The sequence below is a fragment of the Musca vetustissima genome, unplaced genomic scaffold (genome assembly GCF_032173495.1).
Source record: "Musca vetustissima isolate MV318-11 ecotype Yass unplaced genomic scaffold, APGP_CSIRO_Mvet_v1 utg160091, whole genome shotgun sequence".
Lineage (NCBI taxonomy): Eukaryota > Metazoa > Arthropoda > Insecta > Diptera > Muscidae > Musca > Musca vetustissima.
In genome coordinates, this window is record NW_026885612.1 from 41,534 (window position 1) to 64,002 (window position 22,469).

General features: G+C 37.2%; 1 protein-coding gene across 1 annotated transcript; it reads right to left on the minus strand.

Annotated features, from left to right (window-relative positions):
* Positions 1–407: 407 nt before the first annotated feature.
* On the minus strand, positions 408–10,920 carry LOC133332839 (type II inositol 1,4,5-trisphosphate 5-phosphatase-like). The gene is made up of 10 exons (XM_061541209.1): positions 10,687–10,920; positions 10,326–10,512; positions 7,935–8,211; positions 7,698–7,871; positions 7,297–7,635; positions 5,729–6,369; positions 5,415–5,665; positions 5,159–5,351; positions 735–959; positions 408–643 (listed from the first exon to the last, which is right to left on the minus strand). The coding sequence occupies exons 1-10, from the start codon at positions 10,879–10,881 to the stop codon at positions 408–410; spliced, it is 2,718 nt and encodes a 905-aa protein (XP_061397193.1). The 5' UTR covers positions 10,882–10,920.
* Between the last annotated feature and the right edge of the window lie 11,549 nt (positions 10,921–22,469).

Genomic DNA, 22,469 nt, shown 5'->3' on the forward strand with positions numbered 1-22,469 from the left:
GCGCAACAATTTGAACTAAACGAAATGCGATATCAATAAACAATATTATTAATACAAATATATATATAGAAATCGTTGTTAATATTTATAATTCCTTTATATATATAACTGCATGGTATATATGTATATATCATCATAGATATGTGATGGTGGTATATTATTAAAACAAAAAAATATATATTTCTTAAATAACTTGGAAATATTTGTTAATAAAAATAGAAAAAACTCTGTGTGTGTACTCAATTTCCAGTTAACAATAATTGTTGAAATGTCCCAGTCGAATAATTCTACAAAAAATGAACATTTGTTGGAGGAAAAAAATGTTATAGAACTGTTTGCCTAACACAAAATAATTTACAAATAATTCAATTAAGTCATTTAATAATATTTCCTTTTTAAAATTTCTTTCAAGATAAATCCACGGTTGCTGCTGTGCCACTTGATAGACTAGCATTTGATGCCGAGTTCTTCATTTTAGCCACTGGCGTTGTGGCCCTGTGGCTGCCTGCTGCCGAGGACGAGGATAGCGTACTCATTTCACCATTACTTATAAAACGTTGCATAAACTCCCGACAATTAATATCACGATAATAGTCGTCGGACTTTTTAGTGCTTCGCAATAGCACTCGACCAAATATTGTGGCTGTAAGAGAAAGACAAGAACAAAAATAAAACACTTGCCGTCATAGGAATGTGTTAGTTAACAAGAAGTTGTACTCTCTTGCAATACTCACCCACATGCATAGCATTGTAATATTTACGTTCGATACCCTCACGTAGGAACATACACAAATGTACAAAAACATTTCGTTTGGGTGAACTTAATAACGAAACTAATTCCATGGCTTCAGCGGTGGTTTTAGTTTTCAGGAGATCATCAACATAAGGATCCAGTAATGGTTTCTCGGGCAAATGTAGTAGCATAAGTAAAGCTTCGGCCGCAGCTTGTGGTGTACCAGCTGAAATTGATAGATAGAATAAAATTATACATAAGATAGACGGGATGCAAGGAATAAAAAAAAATTATTACAAAGTTTTCTCTGCAGTGATGACATAGAAAATAAGAGGATGGTATGAAACATTTGATGTGCATAATGAGGCAAAGTCGTGGGAGGATTAAAATCAGCAATTTATTATTAATAATTATTTTTATAGTTTTTTTATATCAAATATCGATCATTTTTTGACACAAGGAAAAGAGATAAGCGATATATCAAATACGATTGCAAACTTCCATTAGAGCTCTGCAACCCCAACTACTGATTTGACTGTCATTTGGTCCGGCTTTAATAATGCACTCCTAATTGCAATCGGGTGTGTCCAGGTGACGAGCGTCGAGCTACTCCGTCGTCAGTCTAGCAACATAATATGTTGTTGACTAGACAGTACCTGCTGCATGCTATGCAACCCAACCATCAAACAGTGATGGCTGATCTACCTCCGCGACACATACGCCATTACTTCAGGCGTTATGGTGAAGACATCCAAGACGTCGTTCCATCCGACATCAACATAAACCACAGGCGATCTCCGAAGTGGCCTACTCCCCAACATCCTCCTGAAATTTCGGACCGTAAAGGAATTATTCCTAGGCAAGGTTAGGTTAGGGATGTACGGTTGTTGTGAACAACCGTCCACTCGGAAACTATGTCCATTGTGATCATCCTTTATGTATATATATATATATATATATATATAAAGTGAAGAATATAGATAGTGGAATAGTAGAGAAAAAAAATAGTGAGAAAAAGGGGGCGGAAAGGAGAATATTTTAGCCAAGTCAATTTTTTGACAAAGCCTAGAATTTGGTTAGGGTCTATTTTGGATAAGAATACTAGATTATCAATTTCATAACATCCAAACTGTTTATGTCTTCTGCTGATCAGCGATGGACACAGATCTCTCAATAAGAAGACTGGACGACTGTGACCCCCCTCGAGCAAGCTCGTCGGCTATCACATTCCCTTCAATATCGTTATGTCCTGGAACCCAGCATAGCCCAACTAGTTGTCGTATATCATTCAGAGCGGTCTTACAATCGTGAACTGCTTTCGAGTTTATAGTATGCGACTTCACCGCTTTCAGGGCCGGCTGACTATCTACATAAATAGTCACCGGTCCCGTAATGTCGGCATTTAGTGCTTTTACTATCTCGGCCGCTTTCGTGATTGCGAGAATCTCTGCTTGAAAAACGCTACAGTCATTGTTGAGCTTATATGAGTTCTGTATACCTAATTCCCTACAGTAGACGCCTGCGCCAGTGCCTTCCTCCATCTTGGACTCGTCTGTTAAGTTTGACAGACGTGGCAGAGGTAGGGAACCACTAGTCCATGATTCCCTACTAGGAAATTAAACTTTGATGTCATTAAAGTCCCTATGGAATATAATCACTGATATGACTATCCCCCTAAAAAGGTCATAACCTGGCGTTATGTTTAGGATGCTGGCATGACCATAGTTCAGCGATTTCAAGGCATCTGTTTCCCGGAGTCTCAGTGCACACCTAGCCGCCTGGAATTTGATCAGAATATCCAATGGTTGGAGATTCAAAATTGCATTCAAGGCTGCCTGTGGTGTACTTCTTAATGCTCCGGTGATCAGAATTTATGCCGATCGCTGTACTAAGCTCAGTTTTGTCAGCAGCTTCTTTTTGTTCACCCCTTGCCACAAGACAACCATAAGTAAGTATGGGTAAGACAATCGTCGTATACAGCCAGTGTATAATTCCGGGTCTCAATCCCCAACTCTTGCCTATGGAGTTCTTCCATGAATAGAGTGCCAGCAACCCCTTCTTGGAGCGTTCCTCAACATTCCTATTCCACAGTAACTTGCGGTCTAGGATAGTGCCAAGATATTTAGCTTCATCAGAAAGGTTTAAAGTCACTCCACCAAGTGATGGCAGGCGGAAACTAGGAATTTTGTGCATCCTAGTGAAGAGCACCAGTTCGGTTTTTGTGGGGTTTACACCAAGCCTTTTGGTGCAAGCCCATTTTGACAGGGTTGAAAGGGCACCCTCTAGGATGTCTGATTCCTAGGCAAGCTCGTTCGATTCTGGCACAATCTCAAATACATTTCAGAGTCTTGACAATTCATCGAAGTAGTTCGGTTGCAGTTGCCACAGCTCTACTCTTTTTATTCAGGGTTAATACTAGCAAGGGAAAGGCTCGTGGAAACGAATTATTTCGTAAAGAGCTAAGGTTATAGAATTATCCCTCTTTTAGGGGCGGAAGAATCGCGTAAGAAGCGGTTTTCCATCATAGACCTATTTTACATGAGCTTGACTCTAGCGACTAATAAATTTAAATCATGGGATTGACTGTCAATTGCGAAACTCCGAGGATGACAATACCGATAAATAGATGTTCCCAACGATCTGACATTAGCTCCTCTTTAGAACTGTATGGTGCTAGGGGTCTACAATGTCCACTATGACCTCCGACATACCTTCTTGGGCAATAACCACAGGATAAAGTATTCAAGTTTATGTTAGCGCCTACCCTTCGGTCCATCTCATGGTGTGTGAGCCGTAGGTAAAAAAACGACTACCAACACCGTAGTTAGGTACGGTAACAAGTCGTGGAAGGATTAAACCAACCAACCATTAATAATCATGTTTATAGTTTTTCTATATCAAATATCGACCTGTTTTTGACGTAATAATCCGAAATCCTATATTTTTCCTGTTTAAATTGCATCTGGTTCTGTGTCCAAATTAAGAAATGCAGCTACTTCCACTGTCTGCAACACAGATCTTCTGGAGTATGATTAGTAGATTTGGCTGGGCAATTGAATAGGTACATTGTGGAATGAGGGCTCGACATCCTGCACCTGGCCATCAATCTTGGCAGACATCTTGCACCTGGTCATCAATCCGTGCCCAATACGAATTTAGACGACTCCACCATCCTGTCTGTGCAGCTAACTTTCTACAGCTGCTATGGGTGGGAGGTGAGATCCGAGGACGGCATTCAATCTGTTTCCGTTCAGCGCTGCGGAACGTCTGCTATTCAGACCTGCTCGATAGGCAACATGATCTAAAGGCTCCATTTTGTAACGTTGAACCTCTCTCTCTCTAGATCATGCAGATCCTTCCTAACACGTCTGGGTGGGGGAGTCTTATCCACCATATGATGGCTGGGATGATTGTCCCTGAAGCACTCGAGCAGGTACTGCAATGAAAGCATATTGATATGCTGACATAATGAAAGATTCTTCGACTCCTCATGAAGATTGTCACTGTCGCAGTCCTTAGGGCGGCGTTCTGACCGGTCTGAATACTTCTCCCTTGCGTATCACTAGAGTTCGCGGACCACACTGGAACCGCATAGCTAGCCACAGACCGATCTATCGCTTTGTAAGAGGTCAACAAAGTTTCCTTATCTGCCCCCCAAGTGTTGCCGGCAAGCGACTTGAGGACCTTGTTCCTACTTTTCAACTTATCGCAGACGACTGCGCGGACGATTCAAACATACTGTCGAATGTGACTCCGGGTATTTTGGGGTATTTGTTGGTCGAAATTGTATGCCCCTCGATCTGCACATTCAACGGCATTCTCATCTCCGCAGCCCATGTGGTGAATAATGTGGCTGACAACTTCGTGGCGGATATTTCCATATTCCTCGCTATAAAGAACAAGATAGGGGTTCAACCTCACACATTTGTCATCATCTGTATATGTAACAATTTCTATGCCGAATACCGGAAAGGTAGAGGTTAAACAGTTCCGGAGAAATCACTCCACCCAGGGGAAGTCCCAGTTTAACTCTACGAGGTTTGGACTTCTTGTTCCGGAACTCCACGTACGACTGGCGTCCACACATATAGTTGATTATCCAACGTTTCAAACTCACCCGCAAGGGGAGTGCTCTCAATGTCCTCAAATAGCGTGGCATGATTGACAGTATCAAAGGCTTTTGATAGGTCAAGCGCTACCAACACTGTTCTATCGCACGGCCGGTTCTGGTTAAGTCCTCGACCTTATGTGAGAAGATGGCGTGCATCGATGTTGTTGTACTGTGTTGCTTATGGAATCCATGTTGATGATCCGCAACTGGATAGCTTTCTACACCTAATATTTACGTAATTGTTCTTCGGAATTTGTACTCCATTCGCCTAGATATTCTAAAGCAATTTTATTCATATACATTATAATACTTACGAAATTCATTATTCGACCAAGTATCCAACCAGTCTCTGACTTCGTTAAATTCGACATTTCTGGCATGTTTAAATTGTAATGAATCCAAGGTGAAGGCACCCTCCACCTTTGGTCCCTGTTTGTGTAAATAGTCAATAAGTAAAAAGAATTCACGGGGCATAGTTACGCGAAATTCGGGAGATTCGTCGTTCATCTAAAAAACCGCAAAACAAATCAATAAAATTACACAGTCAGTGTGATGAATATAAACACTTACCAAATCTTTTATTTGTTGCTGGTCATATTCACACAATGGACGATTGGTACGGCACAATGTTTCCATGGATAAACCAAAACAACTGGGTTTATATTCACCCGTTACGGTTATAAAGATATGTGGACCATTTTCAACTTGTAAAATTAAGATATCAAAATCAAATTTCCAATTGGTGGTACGAATTTTATGTAAGAGACTAGTTATGGAATCGACATTTGCCAATAATCTTACGCGTATACTTTTGGTGGAATCTGAAACAAATAGAGACACATATTAATTTAGATGTAATTTATATAAAGATTTAATATACCCACCTATCATCAACTTCTCTTTCCATGGTTCTACCCTCAACCATTTCTCGCAGATATCATTGAGCGGTGGATCCTTGCGTTTAAATTCGAAACCAACCTGCATTGGGCAGGCATTTGAAACCGTAAAATCACTAACCACTGTCTCGTTGAAACGCACAATACCAAAATCAATGATTGTCTTTTCGACATTAATTTGTGGTTGACTTTCATTTTCACGTTTATCCAAGAGTTTTAGAACTTCTTCGTGGACCTTCTTGTACAAATGGTCATCACGTGTCTTTATACTAACACGAAATACCGCATATACAGGTTTATGATCACTTTGTCGTATATCCATAACACTATTATAGGCCAATTGTGTGATGCGTGAGCCCTTCCATAAAATACGATCACAATAGGCGGGAGCCCTTTGCTTTTCACTACTATCATAATTATCGGTGCCAGGATCATATTTATATGTAGGACGGAAATTAATCGGACCCTCGGTATAGCCTTCAAAACAATTACCTTTACGCATTTCTTGTCGCAGTTGGTCATATTGCAAAAGGATTTCTGCTGATTGTGTTGTTGAACGTGCAACGGGCAATTGTAAACCGGGTGGTTCTTCAATGCGATAATTTAAATCGCCAATCCAGAAAATGTGACTGAAAAAATATAATTTTTTTTAAATTAAAATTTATTTGGAAGATGCCTGAAAAAATATTTGTTAAAAATCCACGCCTATAGCTCGGAAGATGCCTGAAAAAATATTTGTTAAAAATCCACGCCTATAGCTCGGAAGATGCCTGAAAAAATATTTGTTAAAAATCCACGCCTATAGCTCGGAAGATGCCTGAAAAAATATTTGTTAAAAATCCACGCCTATAGCTCGGAAGATGCCTGAAAAAATATTTGTTAAAAATCCACGCCTATAGCTCGGAAGATGCCTGAAAAAATATTCTTTAAAAATCCACGCCTATGGCTCAGAAGATGGTTGAAAAAATGTTCTTTAAAAATCCACGCCTATAGCTCGGAAGATGCCTGAAAAAATATTCTTTAAAAATCCACACCTATAGCTCGGAAGATCCCTGAAAAATATTCTTTAAAAATCCACGCCTATAGCTCGGAAGATGCCTGAAAAAATATTCTTTAAAAATCCACGCCTATATCTGGGAATATGCCTGAAAAAATATTCTTTAAAAATCCACGCCAATAGCTCGGAAGATGCCTGAAAACATATTCTTTAAAAATCCACGTCTATAGCTCGGAAGATGGCTGAAAAAATATTCTTTAAAAATCCATGCCTATAGCTCGGAAGATGCCTGAAAAAATATTCTTTAAAAATCCACGCCTATAGCTCGGAAGATGCCTGAAAAAATATTCTTTAAAAATCCACGCCTATGGCTCAGAAGATGGTTGAAAAAATGTTCTTTAAAAATCCACGCCTATAGCTCGGAAGATGCCTGAAAAAATATTCTTTAAAAATCCACACCTATAGCTCGGAAGATCCCTGAAAAATATTCTTTAAAAATCCACGCCTATAGCTCGGAAGATGTCTGAAAAAATATTCTTCATATTAAAAGAAAGCTTACTCATGATCATTAATGGTTCGCCGTAATTCATCATCAAACACCAGGCCCTTAACAATGCCATGATAATCTTCATTACGGGCCTCAACAAATCCCATATGTGCAGCCAAGTGGGAATTAACAAAACACAAATTCGCCTCATTTAGCTGCAAACTAACCGCAACACCACCTTTATTACCCAGCGTATTGAGTATACCACGAGCAATTGTCTTAACATTGTGGCGGGTAATCGATGAACGAATTTCTCGTTTTACAATGACGGTCAACATCATGCCCACCAAACGTACCGATGTCAGTTCTTCATATTCACCCTTGTCATGGACACTTTCCAGCATTTTCATACTGAAATCAAAAACAAACTTAATTTAAGAAATTAAAAAAATCAAATTTCTGTATGGTCTTACATCCACATATAATCTGGCCGATTTTCACTGAATGTTATGGCCTTTGCTGATGTATCCAATTCCTGCAAAGCTATGGCATAAATATCTGGTGGTGTCTCACAGGCAGCCAACCATAAATGTAAGGGCGAGTCAATATATGATTTATTATTCACATTGTAGGTGGCACAATAGATTCTGTAAAAAATCAAATTAGAAATTAAAAATTGAAAATATTAAAAATAATTTATTGTTACATACGTGAAATCCTTATATTTTATGTATTCATGTTCTCTACGCTTCATTTCCTGTTTAACTTCACCAATTTGCCGATAATCATTGACCCATGCAAAGCTTAACGCTTTTGATTCACTTGGTGTTAAAACCATCGACATTTTTGCCGATGTCACCTGAGCTTGAAATGTATCAAAATCCACAACATCATTGTCAGATGATAGAGGATAATAGAAATATTTTACTGGTGCCTCATCAGAACATTTTAATGTAAATTGTAGCTGGGATATGGAACCCTTACGGTCTGAAAAAAGGAAAAGTAAATTAACAAAATAAATATCAAATTCACAAATAAGCATTAATCCGTATAAATAAATTTATTGGTCTAGTTAGAGGTCTATTTGACAAAGCCTCCTAAATTACGATCGATATTATATTGGTCTCTAATATACAATATAAATTCATTCATTATAAAACGATTAAGCAATTCAAACTCTACAAGGTGTATTTGAGAAGACATACACACGTTCATTATTCTTTGTTTATGTGAAGAACGTTGATAACAAAGCTTGTATTTTAAAATTTAAAAAATATTGTAAATCGAATATCAATATGGAATTTTCAGATTGTCATAGTCCAATGGCTCTAGAAATAGAAAAATACAGATAGTATTTGATTTTTCACACTCTACTGATAATTAGTTATTTATCTAAAATCTGATTCATATATACTTGATCGCAAAATAAATATAATATACCTAACCCGCAAGCTAGTATTGCAGCACATGGAGACTACAATAAAGAGACTACTTTTAATTCCTATGGACTTATTTTTTTCCAGTTCTATAAAGGCATGGATCTTTAAAAATATATATTTTCAAGGTCTATCAAGGATCTATCGAAGGCGCAAAATTTTTAAAAATTTGTTTTAATGTTTTAGGTAAGCCAGCTGAATCTCTTTGTTTTTATTTGTAAAACAACAAGATTTTTATTTTTAAAGTGGGTTATGGTCACATTGATTACTTTCGGAAAAGGCAGAGAAGGCTATAGTTTCGGATTTCGCCACAAATGCTCATCAGTTCTCTTTGTTTTTTTAAGGTCTATCACGACGTATATTTAAAAAAAAAATATTTTTTTTTCGATGGCTTCGATGTGGAGTTTTTAAAATATGTTTTTAAGGCTCGGATTTTTAAAAATATTTTTTCAAGGCCAGTATTTTCAGAAATATTTTCTAAGGCGTGACTTTAAAAAAATCAAAGTGTGGCTTTTAAAAATATTTTTATAGTATCGTCTTCTTTCTTAGCTGGCTTGTGACAGAACATTCATTACATAAGCCCAGGTCGCCTCGGTCTTTTGGGGAGGTTTTCCAATTTGAAAGACCATATTTGGCAATATTGTCCTCCACTTGATCTTTCCATCTTATTTGTGACCTTCCCCTTCTGCGTGAACCATCAACTGGTTCGTTTTTATATGCCTTTTGGGCTGGGGCATCTTCCTCCATTCTCACAACATGACCTAGCCAACGTAGTCGCTGCAGCTCAATACAACTAACAATGCGATGCGAATTCGACGGCGATATTCACCGTCAACGCAGATCAACCCATAGATCTTTCGGAGAATTTTCTCTCAAACACTCCAAGAGCTGCCTCATCTGCTTGCGTAAGTACCCATGCTTCAGATCCACATAATAGCACGGGTAGTATCAGCGTCTTGTAGAGTGTGAGTTTGGTTTGGCGGGAGGTGGCCTTGTTTATAAACTGCTTACTTAGAACGTAGTAGCATCTGTTGGTCAATACTATCCTTCTCGGAATTTCAAAACTGATGTCATTCGTTTTATTTATGGCTGTACCAAGGTATATAAAATCTTTAACTACCTCGAAGCTGTAATTCTCAAGTTCCACAGTTAGTCCGAGTCTAGGCTTGTTGACTTATAATATTATAGGTTAGGTTCACCAGAATGTTTGAGTACAATGGTAGTTGTGTAGGGTACCATATGGTCTGCCCCGTCTGACTAACTACTCTATCAAAGAACCAAAAATTGACGATTACTGCAATTTTTGTCAAAATGCGGAAAGTAAGTAATCTATTGTTTTCTTTGGTGGGATTTTTCTATTTCTGAGGAATACTCCCAATCGATGTTGTAGCAACCTAACTAAATTAATTGAAGTAGTGTTATATTAGCTATCTCTTCTTGGTAAACAAACTTATTCGACAACGGTCTACTAATTGACATGGAGTATAACCACTAAATCTTGCTACTGTAATATACAAGTTATTAATTAAGCATCAACAATAATGATACTGAAACCTCATATTTGTTCATGTTTGAACAAACAAAAACACTTTTAGCAAATAGTTTCAGTTGTCAATGTTCATAGATTAGATTTCGTCTAGGGTTTTTTTTTTCGTTTTCGCTTACCATTTCCCATACAAAATGATTCATTCAAAGGGAACACCTTATCAATTGTCAAATCGCTACAAGATCGCGGTGGTAGACGTGACGCAGACATAGAGAAAACAGCATATGTACCACCAGCTACTGAGACTACCAGACACAGGATACGGCTCGTGTGTTCTTGGCCGATAATTTGATAGGCCTCGAATATCTAGAAGAGAAAAAAGATAAAGTTTATATTAAAAAAACACACACACAAACAGATAAAAAACAAATATCAAGGCAACGAAAATAAAAAAAAAAATAAAACACATTGACCCTGATAATATATGATTTCAAAATCATCATAATCTTCATTGCCAATGCGCCGCCAACATCAACATACCGACAAAACATTTTCATTGTCTTTGAATTTTTGCTGGACAATTTGTATGGTGGTCAACAGCTGTTTGTTGCCCGAGGAGCTGAGGGTATCATTGGAATTTGACGCTGACGTCTTGCTGGCTAGTGACGATGATGATACGGCTGCTGAAATTGTTGGAATGCTATTGCTGCCTGCACCTCCTCCCAAAGACGACATTGTTGCTGTTGTTGTTTATTTTGTTTTTGTGATTTTGCGATAAGTTTTTTTCTCACTGTTAACGTCACTGCCGCGGAATGCCGCAGTTTACGTTACGCTGTGGCCGTCGTCGTCTTGTTTTTGCTACAGAATTTTCCTTGGCGTGTGAAAATTTAAATTTGTTGCTGTAATTTCTATTGTTGTTTGTTTTGTTTAACAAATGCCTACGTCTGTTGGCTTGCCGTTTTGTTTTTTCTTCGTACTTTCTATTGTTTCCGTCGTGGTTGTTGTTTTCTATTTTATTTGGAACTATTATTTCACTTCACTTTCTACCGCTCGCTCTGCCTTCGTTCTTTATTCCAAACGATGATGTCGTAGATATTTTTTGTTTCTAATATTTATTTTTAGATAATTGCTTATTTCATTTGAACGGTTGTTTAAACATTTATCGATTTTGTTGTTTTGGGTTTTTCTTTGACCATTACGAACGCTTCGCTGCTGCTTTCCTTCGTTGTGGGTGTAGCTTGTTTTCTAATTTTTACTCTATCCACAGTTATAAAAGAGTTTTTCTATCATTTCTCGTTTATTTCACATTCTGAACTAACAATAAATAGTATTAAATATTTTTCAAATTTGTTATAAATAGTGGAATAATTGAATAACACTTTTCTCTGACACTTGTTTCCCCGATCAATGCAAATTGTGGAATAATGAATAATTGAATAACACTCTGTCACCGACTGCAAAAAAATTGAAAAACGTTCCACATGCTAACGAATGGCAAGAGAAGACAAAATGGCCGATAAAGATGACCGAAAGAGATAACCGAAAGTTTACGAATGATGTGGGAGAGAGACTAAAAACCGTGTTGTTTACAACACACACACTCACAGCAGCTGCAGCCAGAGAACCGAGCCATACTACTAATGCCTGACGGCGTTGTATGCTGTTGACAACGCGTGCCGTTAAAGTCGAAAATCGAGCAGGTTTTTTAGTCAGAGGTAAAAATCATCGAAAAGTCGACTTTTACTCTCGACTACGTGTCCCTATTGCAAACTCTAACAAACACCAGGTTTCCGTCAAAGTATAAAGCCAACTAAATGTGTCAAGTGTCGCCGGCGAAGAATGACTGTTGTTAGAGTACTGCGTTGAGTACGAATTCTAACGGCGTCATTGACTTTATTACAGTCCTATGCGCAAGATGTCCAATTGTCGAATCTTAATTACATTTTAATGGTGTTTTAAATAGGAATTTTATAATTTTAAATGGTAGATGAATAAGAATTGGCTGAAATTTCAATTTTAACAGATAACTTTTTACCGGGTTAACCTACTTTATGAGGATTTATTTGACATGTATACAATGGAATTGACAATTGATACCCACTGGATTGACGAAATCCAGTTAAATGTAAACGTACTGTAAAATTTGCAATGAAGGTCAGTGATGGAGTGTTCAAACTGTATGTATCCGAAAAGTAAAAATTTGGTATTTGTATTTAGGTTAAGAAGTATGTATATACGGTGGTGGTTTTGAAAGCGTGTACTCATGTGTACGAAAAGTACTAAACTGTGCAGAATTTGGTACAATTTGAATTTGGAGAAACGGATTGAGCTGGAATCCTGAAATTTTAAATTAACATTACTGTCGGAGTGATGGATAGGGGTATGGATTAAGTTTAGGAATAAATGTGGTAAATTTGGCGTGCACTGATAAAACTGGAATTCTTATGATTAGGATCACTGTTGTTGTGTAGTATTGGGATATGTAGGAAGTTTTGGAAATTTGTACTAAGTGGTTCCAAAATTGGATTTTGGTGAACCGATAGACCTGGAACACTGAAATTTGGAAATGAGGTTATTGAGGATTTGATGAATGGATGTAGTTTGGGAAATTCATACTTTTGGGGACTAAATTTGGTAGAATTTTTTTGTTGAGCTAATAGGTCTGGGATAATGAAATTTGGAGTTAAAATCATTGATGCGGTGTATGACTGGGATATGTAAGAAGTTTTGGAAATTGGTACTAAATTCGGTACAATATAAATTTTGGGTGAACCGAGAGAGCTGGAATCCTGCAATCGAAAAATAAGATTTTCATACAACCAATGAAAATCTTATTTTTCGATTGCAGGATTCCAGCTCTCTCGGTTCACCCAAAATTTATATTGTACCGATATAGGTATTTTTGAAAAATTCGTAGAAGGTTTTGGAAGATTGTATTAATGGGTACCAATTGAATTTGGGTGAACAGATAAAACTGGCATTTTAAATTTTGAAGTTAGGATACTATTGGGGCATATGAATGGGATATGTAAGACGTTTTTGAAATCCACTAAATTTGGTTTTTGGTACTAAATTTGGTACGATTACATTTGAGTGAAGCGAACGGGTATTCAATGGTACTCAAATTTTAATTACACTGTGCGACACGAAAATTTTTCAGCGGTTCTAATGTACCAAATCTGTTTAGTTGGAGTCCCTGGACAACGAAATTACTGGGAAAAAATTAAATTAGCTTTCAAAAATGATAAAAATCAAAAAAATCGGTTAAAAAATGGATGACTTATACACATTTTTGTATTGATTCTATGCATATTCTCTAAAGGAGATATAGGTCTGTATCGTTTCCTGTTACAAACCGTTAAGTCTGCAACAGGCAAAAGGAAACGAGATAGACCCACAGTTCCTTTAGAAAATATGCATAGAATCAATACAAAAATGTGTATAAGTCATAAATTTTTAACCGATTTTTTTGATTCTGTGTGAAAACAAAATAAAATATTTAGAAATGTCTAAATAATACTTCCGCTAATGTAGTAGCGGGCATATGTTAGTAATAATATTTTAGACATTTATTTCATCGAATTGCAGTTTTTAATGCTTTTATATTTTTTGGTTGCCGTTTAGCCACTTATTTCAAATAGACCGACACATTTTCTATAAGGTTAAATCTGGACTTTTGAATGGCATATCCAAAACTTTGCCGCAGTTAAAAAGAAGCCATGTCCGCACTATATGTGACTTATGCTTAAAATCATTCATATCATCTGTCGAATTGTTTCGTGACAAACTTTAACACCACAGTCCTCTCGGGCGACCTTGTGAAATTTAAGGGTTTTGCATAATTTTTCTAATAATTATGAGCGGACCACTTCCTCGCTTTAACTCCAATCTTTTCTCGTTTTCTGCTCAACTTAATAAATTGTATATTGGATTTTGAATAACTGAAAACATTTCCGACAATTCGATCACACTTTTCCCCAACTGGTGGTTGCAATTTTTAATACATTGCACTATGGCTGAAATCGCAATTTTATCGACAAAAATTCATTTTTCAACTTAACATTTTTCAAAAAATTTTAATGGCATTCAATAAATAACATACTGATAATAAAAAATCGAAAAAAATGTTTACTTTTGGCAACCCTTTTTATGTACAATCAGCTGTTAATGTTTATATTACTTTTAGCACGCGTTATAACAATTGAAGCAGCAATATTTTCGAAAAATAAAAGTCTTTTTATAATAATATATAAATCCAATAGAAAACATATTTACCAATTTCAGGATCTCAGCCCGTTCGCTCCATTCAAATGTAATCGAACACATTGTGGATTTCCAAAACTTCCTATGCCCCATGCCCAATGTCCTAACTTCAAAATTCCAGCTTTATTTGTTCACCCAAATTCACATTTGGTACCAATTAATACAATCTTCCAAAAGATTCTACGAATTTCAGTGTTCCAGGTCTATCGGTTCACCAAAATTCAATACTACACAACAACAGTGCTCCTAATCATCTGAATTCCAGCTCTATCGGTGCACTCAAAATTTAAATTTTACCAAATTTAGTACCCAAAAGTATAAATTTCCTAAACTTAATCCATACCCCTATCCTTCACTTCGACGGTAATGTTAATTTAAAATTACAGGATTCCAGCTCAATCCGTTTCTCCAAATTAAAATTGTACCAAATTTTGCACAGTTTAGTATTTTTCCCACACATGCTTTTAAAACCACCACCTTATATAACTACTTCTCAACCTAAATACACATTTCAAAACATGCTACGAAATTGTACCAAATTTTTACTTTTCGGATACTTACAGTTTGAACACTCACCTTCATTTCAATTTTTTAAGTTCTAGCTCTTTTCTCGTATGTCAACAACAGTATTCATTATATATCTGTTAAAATTGAATAGATAAACACACCTCAATCTACCATTTAAAATTATAAAATTCCTATTTAAAACACCATTAAAATGTAATTAAAATTCGACAATAGAATTTCTTGTGTATAGGACTGTAATTAAGTCAATGACGCCGTTAGAATTCGTACTCAACGCAGTACTCTAGCAACTGTCATTTTACGCCGGCGACACTTGACACTTTTAGTTGGCTTTATACTTTGACGGCAACCTGACGTTTGTTAGAGTTTGCAAAATTGTTCAAAAGAAAATTGATCGGGGAAACAGGGGAAACAAGTCTCAAAAAAAGTGTTATTCAATTATTCCACTATTTATAACAAATTTGGAAAATATTTAATACTATTTAGTCGTTGTTCAGAATGTGAAACTAACGAAAAATTGTAGAACAAAAATTTTATCCAAAATGGACGTACCCAAATTTCCCTTAATACCGACATTTCGGAGGTACCGTTATATGGGGTCTACTTTAACAAGTTGACCAATATCGATAGTTTTTGTGGTAGGAAGATTTTCTACCCAATTAGAACCTAAAACACATGAAGTCAGTCTATTTGTTAAAAAAACGTGCTTAAAATCTCAAAATGTCCGAATAATGGGATATACCGTTATATGGGGGCTACCCGAAGAACTAGTCCAATATTCATAATTTTTGATAGGGAGATTTTCTATTCACCGAGAACCAAAAATACCAAATTCCAGCCAATTCGGTTGAAAAACGAACCCAAAATTGCCAAAATACCCAACATGCCGCGCATTTTTTCTTAATCCACTTTTTCCAACATTAGAATTCTACACTACAAATTTGGTGAAGCTAGCTTGTCTGGATATATTTAATGCTGCTAAAATCGCGATTTCAGCCATAGTGCATTGTTTCAATGTACTATGCTTCGCACGCTTACAAATTTTGTCATCAACTGATTCCCAATATAAAGCAAAAATAGTATAACACAGAAAAGCTAATGGTAGATTATGTTTAATAATTATTCATGTGTAAAGTCATTCTTGACATACTGTATATTCTTGGTCAGATCAAAATTCTATATCGACAATTGGTATTTTAAAATTAGTTATTTAGTTTAGTAAAAGGTACCCTCCAATATTTGATATTTTGGGAAGTTTAGACACGTTCCTTAATAGAATTCGGTATTTTGAGAATATAAAACATGTTTTTCTCTCGTTTTCCGGTATATTTAAAGCCCCACTAGTTGTTTCCTAGGAGCCTCCATTAATTTTAGATATTGTGAATGTCAACCTTATGGTGGAGGGTACTTAACATATTTTTTTTACTTTGCTGTTTTTTTGGATTTTTCAATATATAAATATCTAACGGAGCAAAGCTCAAAATTTCTGATTTTTTTTCAATGTTCGATATTTGATGTACTTCGGAATTAAATTCCATCGCGTATCGCCACCATAATTAATATGTAGGGTAATACTTTGTAGTTAATGTCGTTGTACAATAAATCTGACACAATCCTCCCTCATGGTTTGAGTTAATACTAAAAAATATTCGAAATTATTCATTCAGTTGACGTAAGCACATTGTTACAATATTCGAAACAGTGGTAAAACCGTCATAGGGGCAATGATAACACCGTGCACCAGCGTTACCACATGGTTTTTAAGTTTGGATAACGTTTTTGGTTTGTGTCTGCGATTCGTTATTGCAACATGAGTGTGTCTGTACTAGAAAAAAAATAATGATAGAATAGAATAGATTATTAGTTAGCAGATTGACCGTTGTTGTTATGAGGGTGCTTCAGTATAACAAACACCCGGAATCGAAGCCAATTGCAGTTGATGATCGGCTTATATCGAAGTGCTGACAAGGAAGTCAATACAGATGGTTAAAATAAGTTAGCCAGTATTGAACTGATGGAAGTTGAGGGAAGACTCTATAGATGAGTTAAAGGGAATCTTTATAGACGAGTTAAGCTGAAGGGAGTCTTTTGTAGATGAGCTAAAGGGAGACTTTTGAAGGAAGTCTTTTGTAGATGAGCTGAAGGGAGTCTTCATAGACGAGTTGAAGGGAGTATTCATGGACGAGCTGAAGGGAGTTTTCATAGACGAGCTGAAGGATGTCCTTATAGACGAGCTGAAAGTAGTCTTAATAGACGAGCTGGAGGGAGTCTTTCTAGATGAGCTGAAGGGAGTCTTTATAGACACGAGTTGAAGGGAGTCTTTATAGCTGAAGGGAGTCTTTATAGACGAGCTGAAGGGAGTCTTTATAGACGAGCTGAAGGGAGTCTTTATAGACGAGCTGAAGGGAGTCTTTATAGACGAGCTGAAGGGAGTCTTTATAGACGAGCTGAAGGGAGTCTTTATAGACGAGCTGATGGGAGTCTTTATAGACGAGCAGAAGGGAGTCTTTATAGACGAGCTGAAGGGAGTCTTTATAGACGAGCAGAAGGGAGTCTTTATAGACGAGCTGAAGGGAGTCTTTATAGACGAGCTGAAGGGAGTCTTTATAGACGAGCTGATGGGAGTCTTTATAGACGAGCTGAAGGGTGTCTTTGTAGACAAGCTGAAGGGAGTCTTTATAGACGGGCAAGGGGTCGTCTTTAAAGTCAGATTTCTGAGAATGCAGTCTTTTATAGAGGAGCTGAGCGGTGCCTTCGTAGACACGTCTTTACAGACAGGATGAAGGCGATCGGAGGGAGTCTTCTTAACTATCTGGTAATAGAGAAAAATTAAGAGATCTGTATCTACTAGTTAATGAAGACAGTTAATATAGGCCAGCACACGAAGGGGGTCTAAATACACTATCCTGATTTTTTAGAGGCTGGGAGTCTATAAGTTCTTTTAGAAGACCTGAAGCAGAAAATATTTTTAGATAAGCTCCAAAAGTTCACATTATTTTGCTTTTTTATTGTGAGGTGCATTCATTTCTTCGTTGACCTCCTAATTCGTAGTCTAGTGTATTTAATTCTTACGCAAAACGTTATTCCTCATGAAGACATCAACTTCCGTTTACCCCTATTGAAATGTTAATGTTGGGTCGCCGCAATGTGGCTCGCCAAGTCCAGGTCATGTAGGCAAGTATCAATTGAAGTACAAACACACGTTTAGATTTGGATTTCTTCCCCCTTCCCTTCCTCCCGATAGTGACAATTATGTTTGGTTTGCACCGAATTCCATGGTAGATGTTATCAAACAAAACAAAAATAGAATTCAGAGCAAAGCCCCTGCGACAAATCTGAGTGTGCATAAAAAACAACTCTAATAGTAAAAATAAAGTCACAGCGGTTGTTAATCACAGAGGAGAGTAATTTGAAGGCGTTCACGGCCTCACAGTAAGATCACATACGAACGAAACAAACAAAAAACGCGGATGAGTGCTCACTCATGAATGAACTACGAAAAAGTGAGAAAAAAATCTTTGTTCGGACTCCCCTAAGGGAAAGAAGGCGGCTGGCTTGCAAATGTAACAACTTTATTTTGCCTCCTGTTTTCTAAATGAATAAAAATGTTTTTTTGTTCTTGTTGGGTGCTGACATTTCAGCACAATGGGTGATTTATGGGAAAGTCGAATGCTTGGACAGACATCATACCTTGAGTTGTGTTACAATTTTTCGTTTTTAATAAAAGCCAACCTTTATAAACCATTATTCAACTTCCAGCTTCAAAATTTTGCCTCACCTTTTTTTGTTATGGAATAAAACTAATCCCGTTCTAGACTTGTGCAGGCACGTTGTCGTGATGCATAAATTAATGACGGACGACTGGTCAGTTGGAAACAAGAACAACAACAAACATTTTTCAAAAATCTGCCTTATTATTGTCCAGCACCCATTAAAAATGAAACTCCTTAAAAATTCATGCTGGCGGTCAGCCAGAATTTGTTTTAGGGTGAAGGGTAACTTTTGGCCTCATTATTGGTCAGCTCGGTTTTGTTTTTTGTGTGCGAGTGTATTTTTGTGTCTGGCATCACACTGACCAACCATGACCAATGGCTATTTATGGCTCAACTATTGCCTCTTTAATAACTAGCAGTCTAGTATTGTTACGCCTGGGCATTGTCCTTGATGGTTGGGTGCCAAAAGTCCTCTCTGTTTTCGTGTTTTTGCACATTTTTCTCCCTATTGACATCTCCCACCCATTGCTTTCCGTATTTGTTTCTTCTGTTCGGATAAATTGCGTGTGCGTGTTCGACAATCATTGAAAACAGATTTTAGTCATTTTTATTGTCACTTAGTGAGAGTTCGATCACTCACTTTCGCTATTGTTGGTAGTCTCTTGGCTTTGTTCGACAATTTTTGCAGGTGGTGTTAAATTGTCAAAACTACCGTTTGACCTGATTGTTGTAATTATTTTGGCAATTTCGTTTCATTCTTTTGTAATTTGTTCTGGTGACTCGAAAAACAGCTTGAAATTGTTGTGCAACTGTTACAATTTTTATTTTATTGGAAATTATCTATGTGCCAGCATTTACAGATCGGCAGCACCAATAACTACTGACCATCATTAGGGTGATAATTGTGAAATTTAGAAATAAATGCAACTGGAATTTGAGCCAAGCAGCTGTTTTTTTAGAATAAATTTCCTCTAGAATTGGTTTACAGCAATTCCTCTAGACGACATGAATAAATTCTTTCTAGACGAGTTGAAGGAAGTCCCTATAGACGAGCTGAAGGCAGTCTCTATAGACGAGCTGAAGGCAGTCTCTATAGACGAGCTGAAGGGAGTCTTCTGTAGACGAGCTGAAGGGAGTCTTCTATAGACGAGCTGAAGGGAGTCTTCTATAGACGAGCTGAAGGGAGTCTTCTATAGACGAGCTGAAGGGAGTCTTCTATAGACGAGCTGAAGGGAGTCTTCTATAGACGAGCTGAAGGGAGTCTTCTATAGACGAGCTGAAGGGAGTCTTCTATAGACGAGCTGAAGGGAGTCTTCTATAGACGAGCTGAAGGGAGTCTTCTATAGACGAGCTGAAGGGAGTCTTCTATAGACGAGCTGAAGGGAGTCTTCTATAGACGAGCTGAAGGGAGTCTTCTATAGACGAGCTGAAGGGAGTCTTCTATAGACGAGCTGAAGGGAGTCTTCTATAGACGAGCTGAAGGGAGTCTTCTATAGACGAGCTGAAGGGAGTCTTCTATAGACGAGCTGAAGGGAGTCTTCTATAGACGAGCTGAAGGGAGTCTTCTATAGACGAGCTGAAGGGAGCCTCTATAGGCGAGCTGGAAGGGAGCCTCTATAGACGAGCTGAAGGGAGTCTCTATAGACGAGCTGAAGGGAGTCTCTATAGACGAGCTGAAGGGAGTCTCTATAGACAAGCTGAAGGGAGTCTTTATAGACGAGCTGAAGGGAGTCTTTATAGACGAGCTGAAGGGAGTCTTTATAGGCAAGCTAAATATACTTTACAATAAGATAGCTCAGACAGTCCTTCGAAAAATTTTCTTTAAAAGTCCACACCTAAGCGTTGATAGTTCTTCGAAAAATTTTCTTTAAAAGTCCACACCTATAGCCTTGATAGTCCTTCGAAAAATTTTCTTTTCCTATAGCCTTAGAAAAATATTTTTTAAAAATCCACGCCTATAGCCTTAATTGTCCTTAGAAAAATATGTTTTAAAAATCCACGCCTATAGCCTTAATTGTCCTTAGAAAAATATGTTTTAAAAATCCACGCCTATAGCCTTAATTGTCCTTAGAAAAATATGTTTTAAAAATCCACGCCTATAGCCTTAATTGTCCTTAGAAAAATATGTTTTAAAAATCCACGCCTATAGCCTTAATTGTCCTTAGAAAAATATGTTTTAAAAATCCACGCCTATAGCCTTAATTGTCCTTAGAAAAATATGTTTTAAAAATCCACGCCTATAGCCTTAATTGTCCTTAGAAAAATATGTTTTAAAAATCCACGCCTATAGCCTTAATTGTCCTTAGAAAAATATGTTTTAAAAATCCACGCCTATAGCCTTAATTGTCCTTAGAAAAATATGTTTTAAAAATCCACGCCTATAGCCTTAATTGTCCTTAGAAAAATATGTTTTAAAAATCCACGCCTATAGCCTTAATTGTCCTTAGAAAAATATGTTTTAAAAATCCACGCCTATAGCCTTAATTGTCCTTAGAAAAATATGTTTTAAATATCCACGCCTATAGCCTTAATTGTCCTTAGAAAAATATGTTTTAAAAATCCACGCCTATAGCCTTAATTGTCCTTAGAAAAATATGTTTTAACCAGTGAGCGGAGCAGTATAGTCGGACGGGGCCGACCATACGATACCCTACACAACTACCACGAACTCTAACTTTCTGAGGATGTTTATTCCGAGTCTGAGTAATATTTCGTGATATTTGCCCCCTCTTGTCCGATTAGAGGTTAACAACACCTCTTCCTTACTATTTTCGAATATTCAGTACAGTCCTTCTAATTACTTGTCCAGATTACCTTCACGGTGGGTTGTGTTGTGATTTTTGGATTATACTCTACTCGAAAACACACAAAAAATTATATTCTCCGTCCATTTCATCCCAAAATTTTAATCTGATCATCACCGAAAATTATAGGCGTTGTTCTTGACCATAACTGGAACCTCATGAACAATTTCAAAGCCATCAGCGCGATATTTCTCCCTCTAATGTGGTAATGGGTTACTAAATAATATCTGAATACGTAAGCACCTGTAAATATTTGACTGTAACTCCCACATCTGAGTAGATACATCACTATATTTGGTATCAATTTAAAGGCCAACCACTCCTCTTGGATATGCTATCAACTCCTGGGGTCTACATCCTCCAGGAGTAAATATATATGCCATAGAATACAAATTTTGTCATTTTTCACACAAAAGTCAGGGTCCATTTGACCCGCTAAATATTGACCGATCTGTATCAAAACATGCATGCTTATTCTCTGGCCCGATCCCCTTCTCCATGCAAAAATTCGCGGTGTTTGGGCCATAATTGCGGCCTCTGGAGCGACCAGAAAAACCGACAAAAATTTAGTATTTGGTCCATTTCATCCCCTAAATATTAACCGATCTTTTCCAAAAACAATAGGGGTCTTCATTGGCCAGAACCCATCCTACATGCAAAATTTCGTGAAGATTGGTCCATAACTGTGGCCTGTATCGTGTTTACAAATTATAATGGACAGACGGACGGACGGACGGACGGACGGACGGACGGACACACATGTCTAGATCGACTCAGCTAGTCGAGATATGACGATCGGTATACTTAAAGGTGGGTCTAGGACCAATATTTCGCGGCGTTACAAACATTTGGGGCTGCACAAAGCTATAATACCCTGACAACATAGTTGTGTAGGGTATAAAAATCCACGCCTATAGCCTTAATTGTCCTTAGAAAAATATGTTTTAAAAATCCACGCCTATAGCCTTAATTGTCCTTAGAAAAATATGTTTTAAAAATCCACGCCTATAGCCTTAAT

Bases quoted from the DNA above. Each gene is read 5' to 3' on its own strand.
- LOC133332839 (XM_061541209.1), bottom strand. From the start codon at position 10,881: ATGTCGTCTTTGGGAGGAGGTGCAGGCAGCAATAGCATTCCAACAATT. The intron at 7,636-7,697 runs GTAAGACCATAC...TTTTGATTTCAG, and splicing joins CGGCCAGATTATATGTGGAT to TATGAAAATGCTGGAAAGTG. The intron at 6,370-7,296 runs GTAAGCTTTCTT...ATATTTTTTCAG, and splicing joins CGAACCATTAATGATCATGA to TCACATTTTCTGGATTGGCG.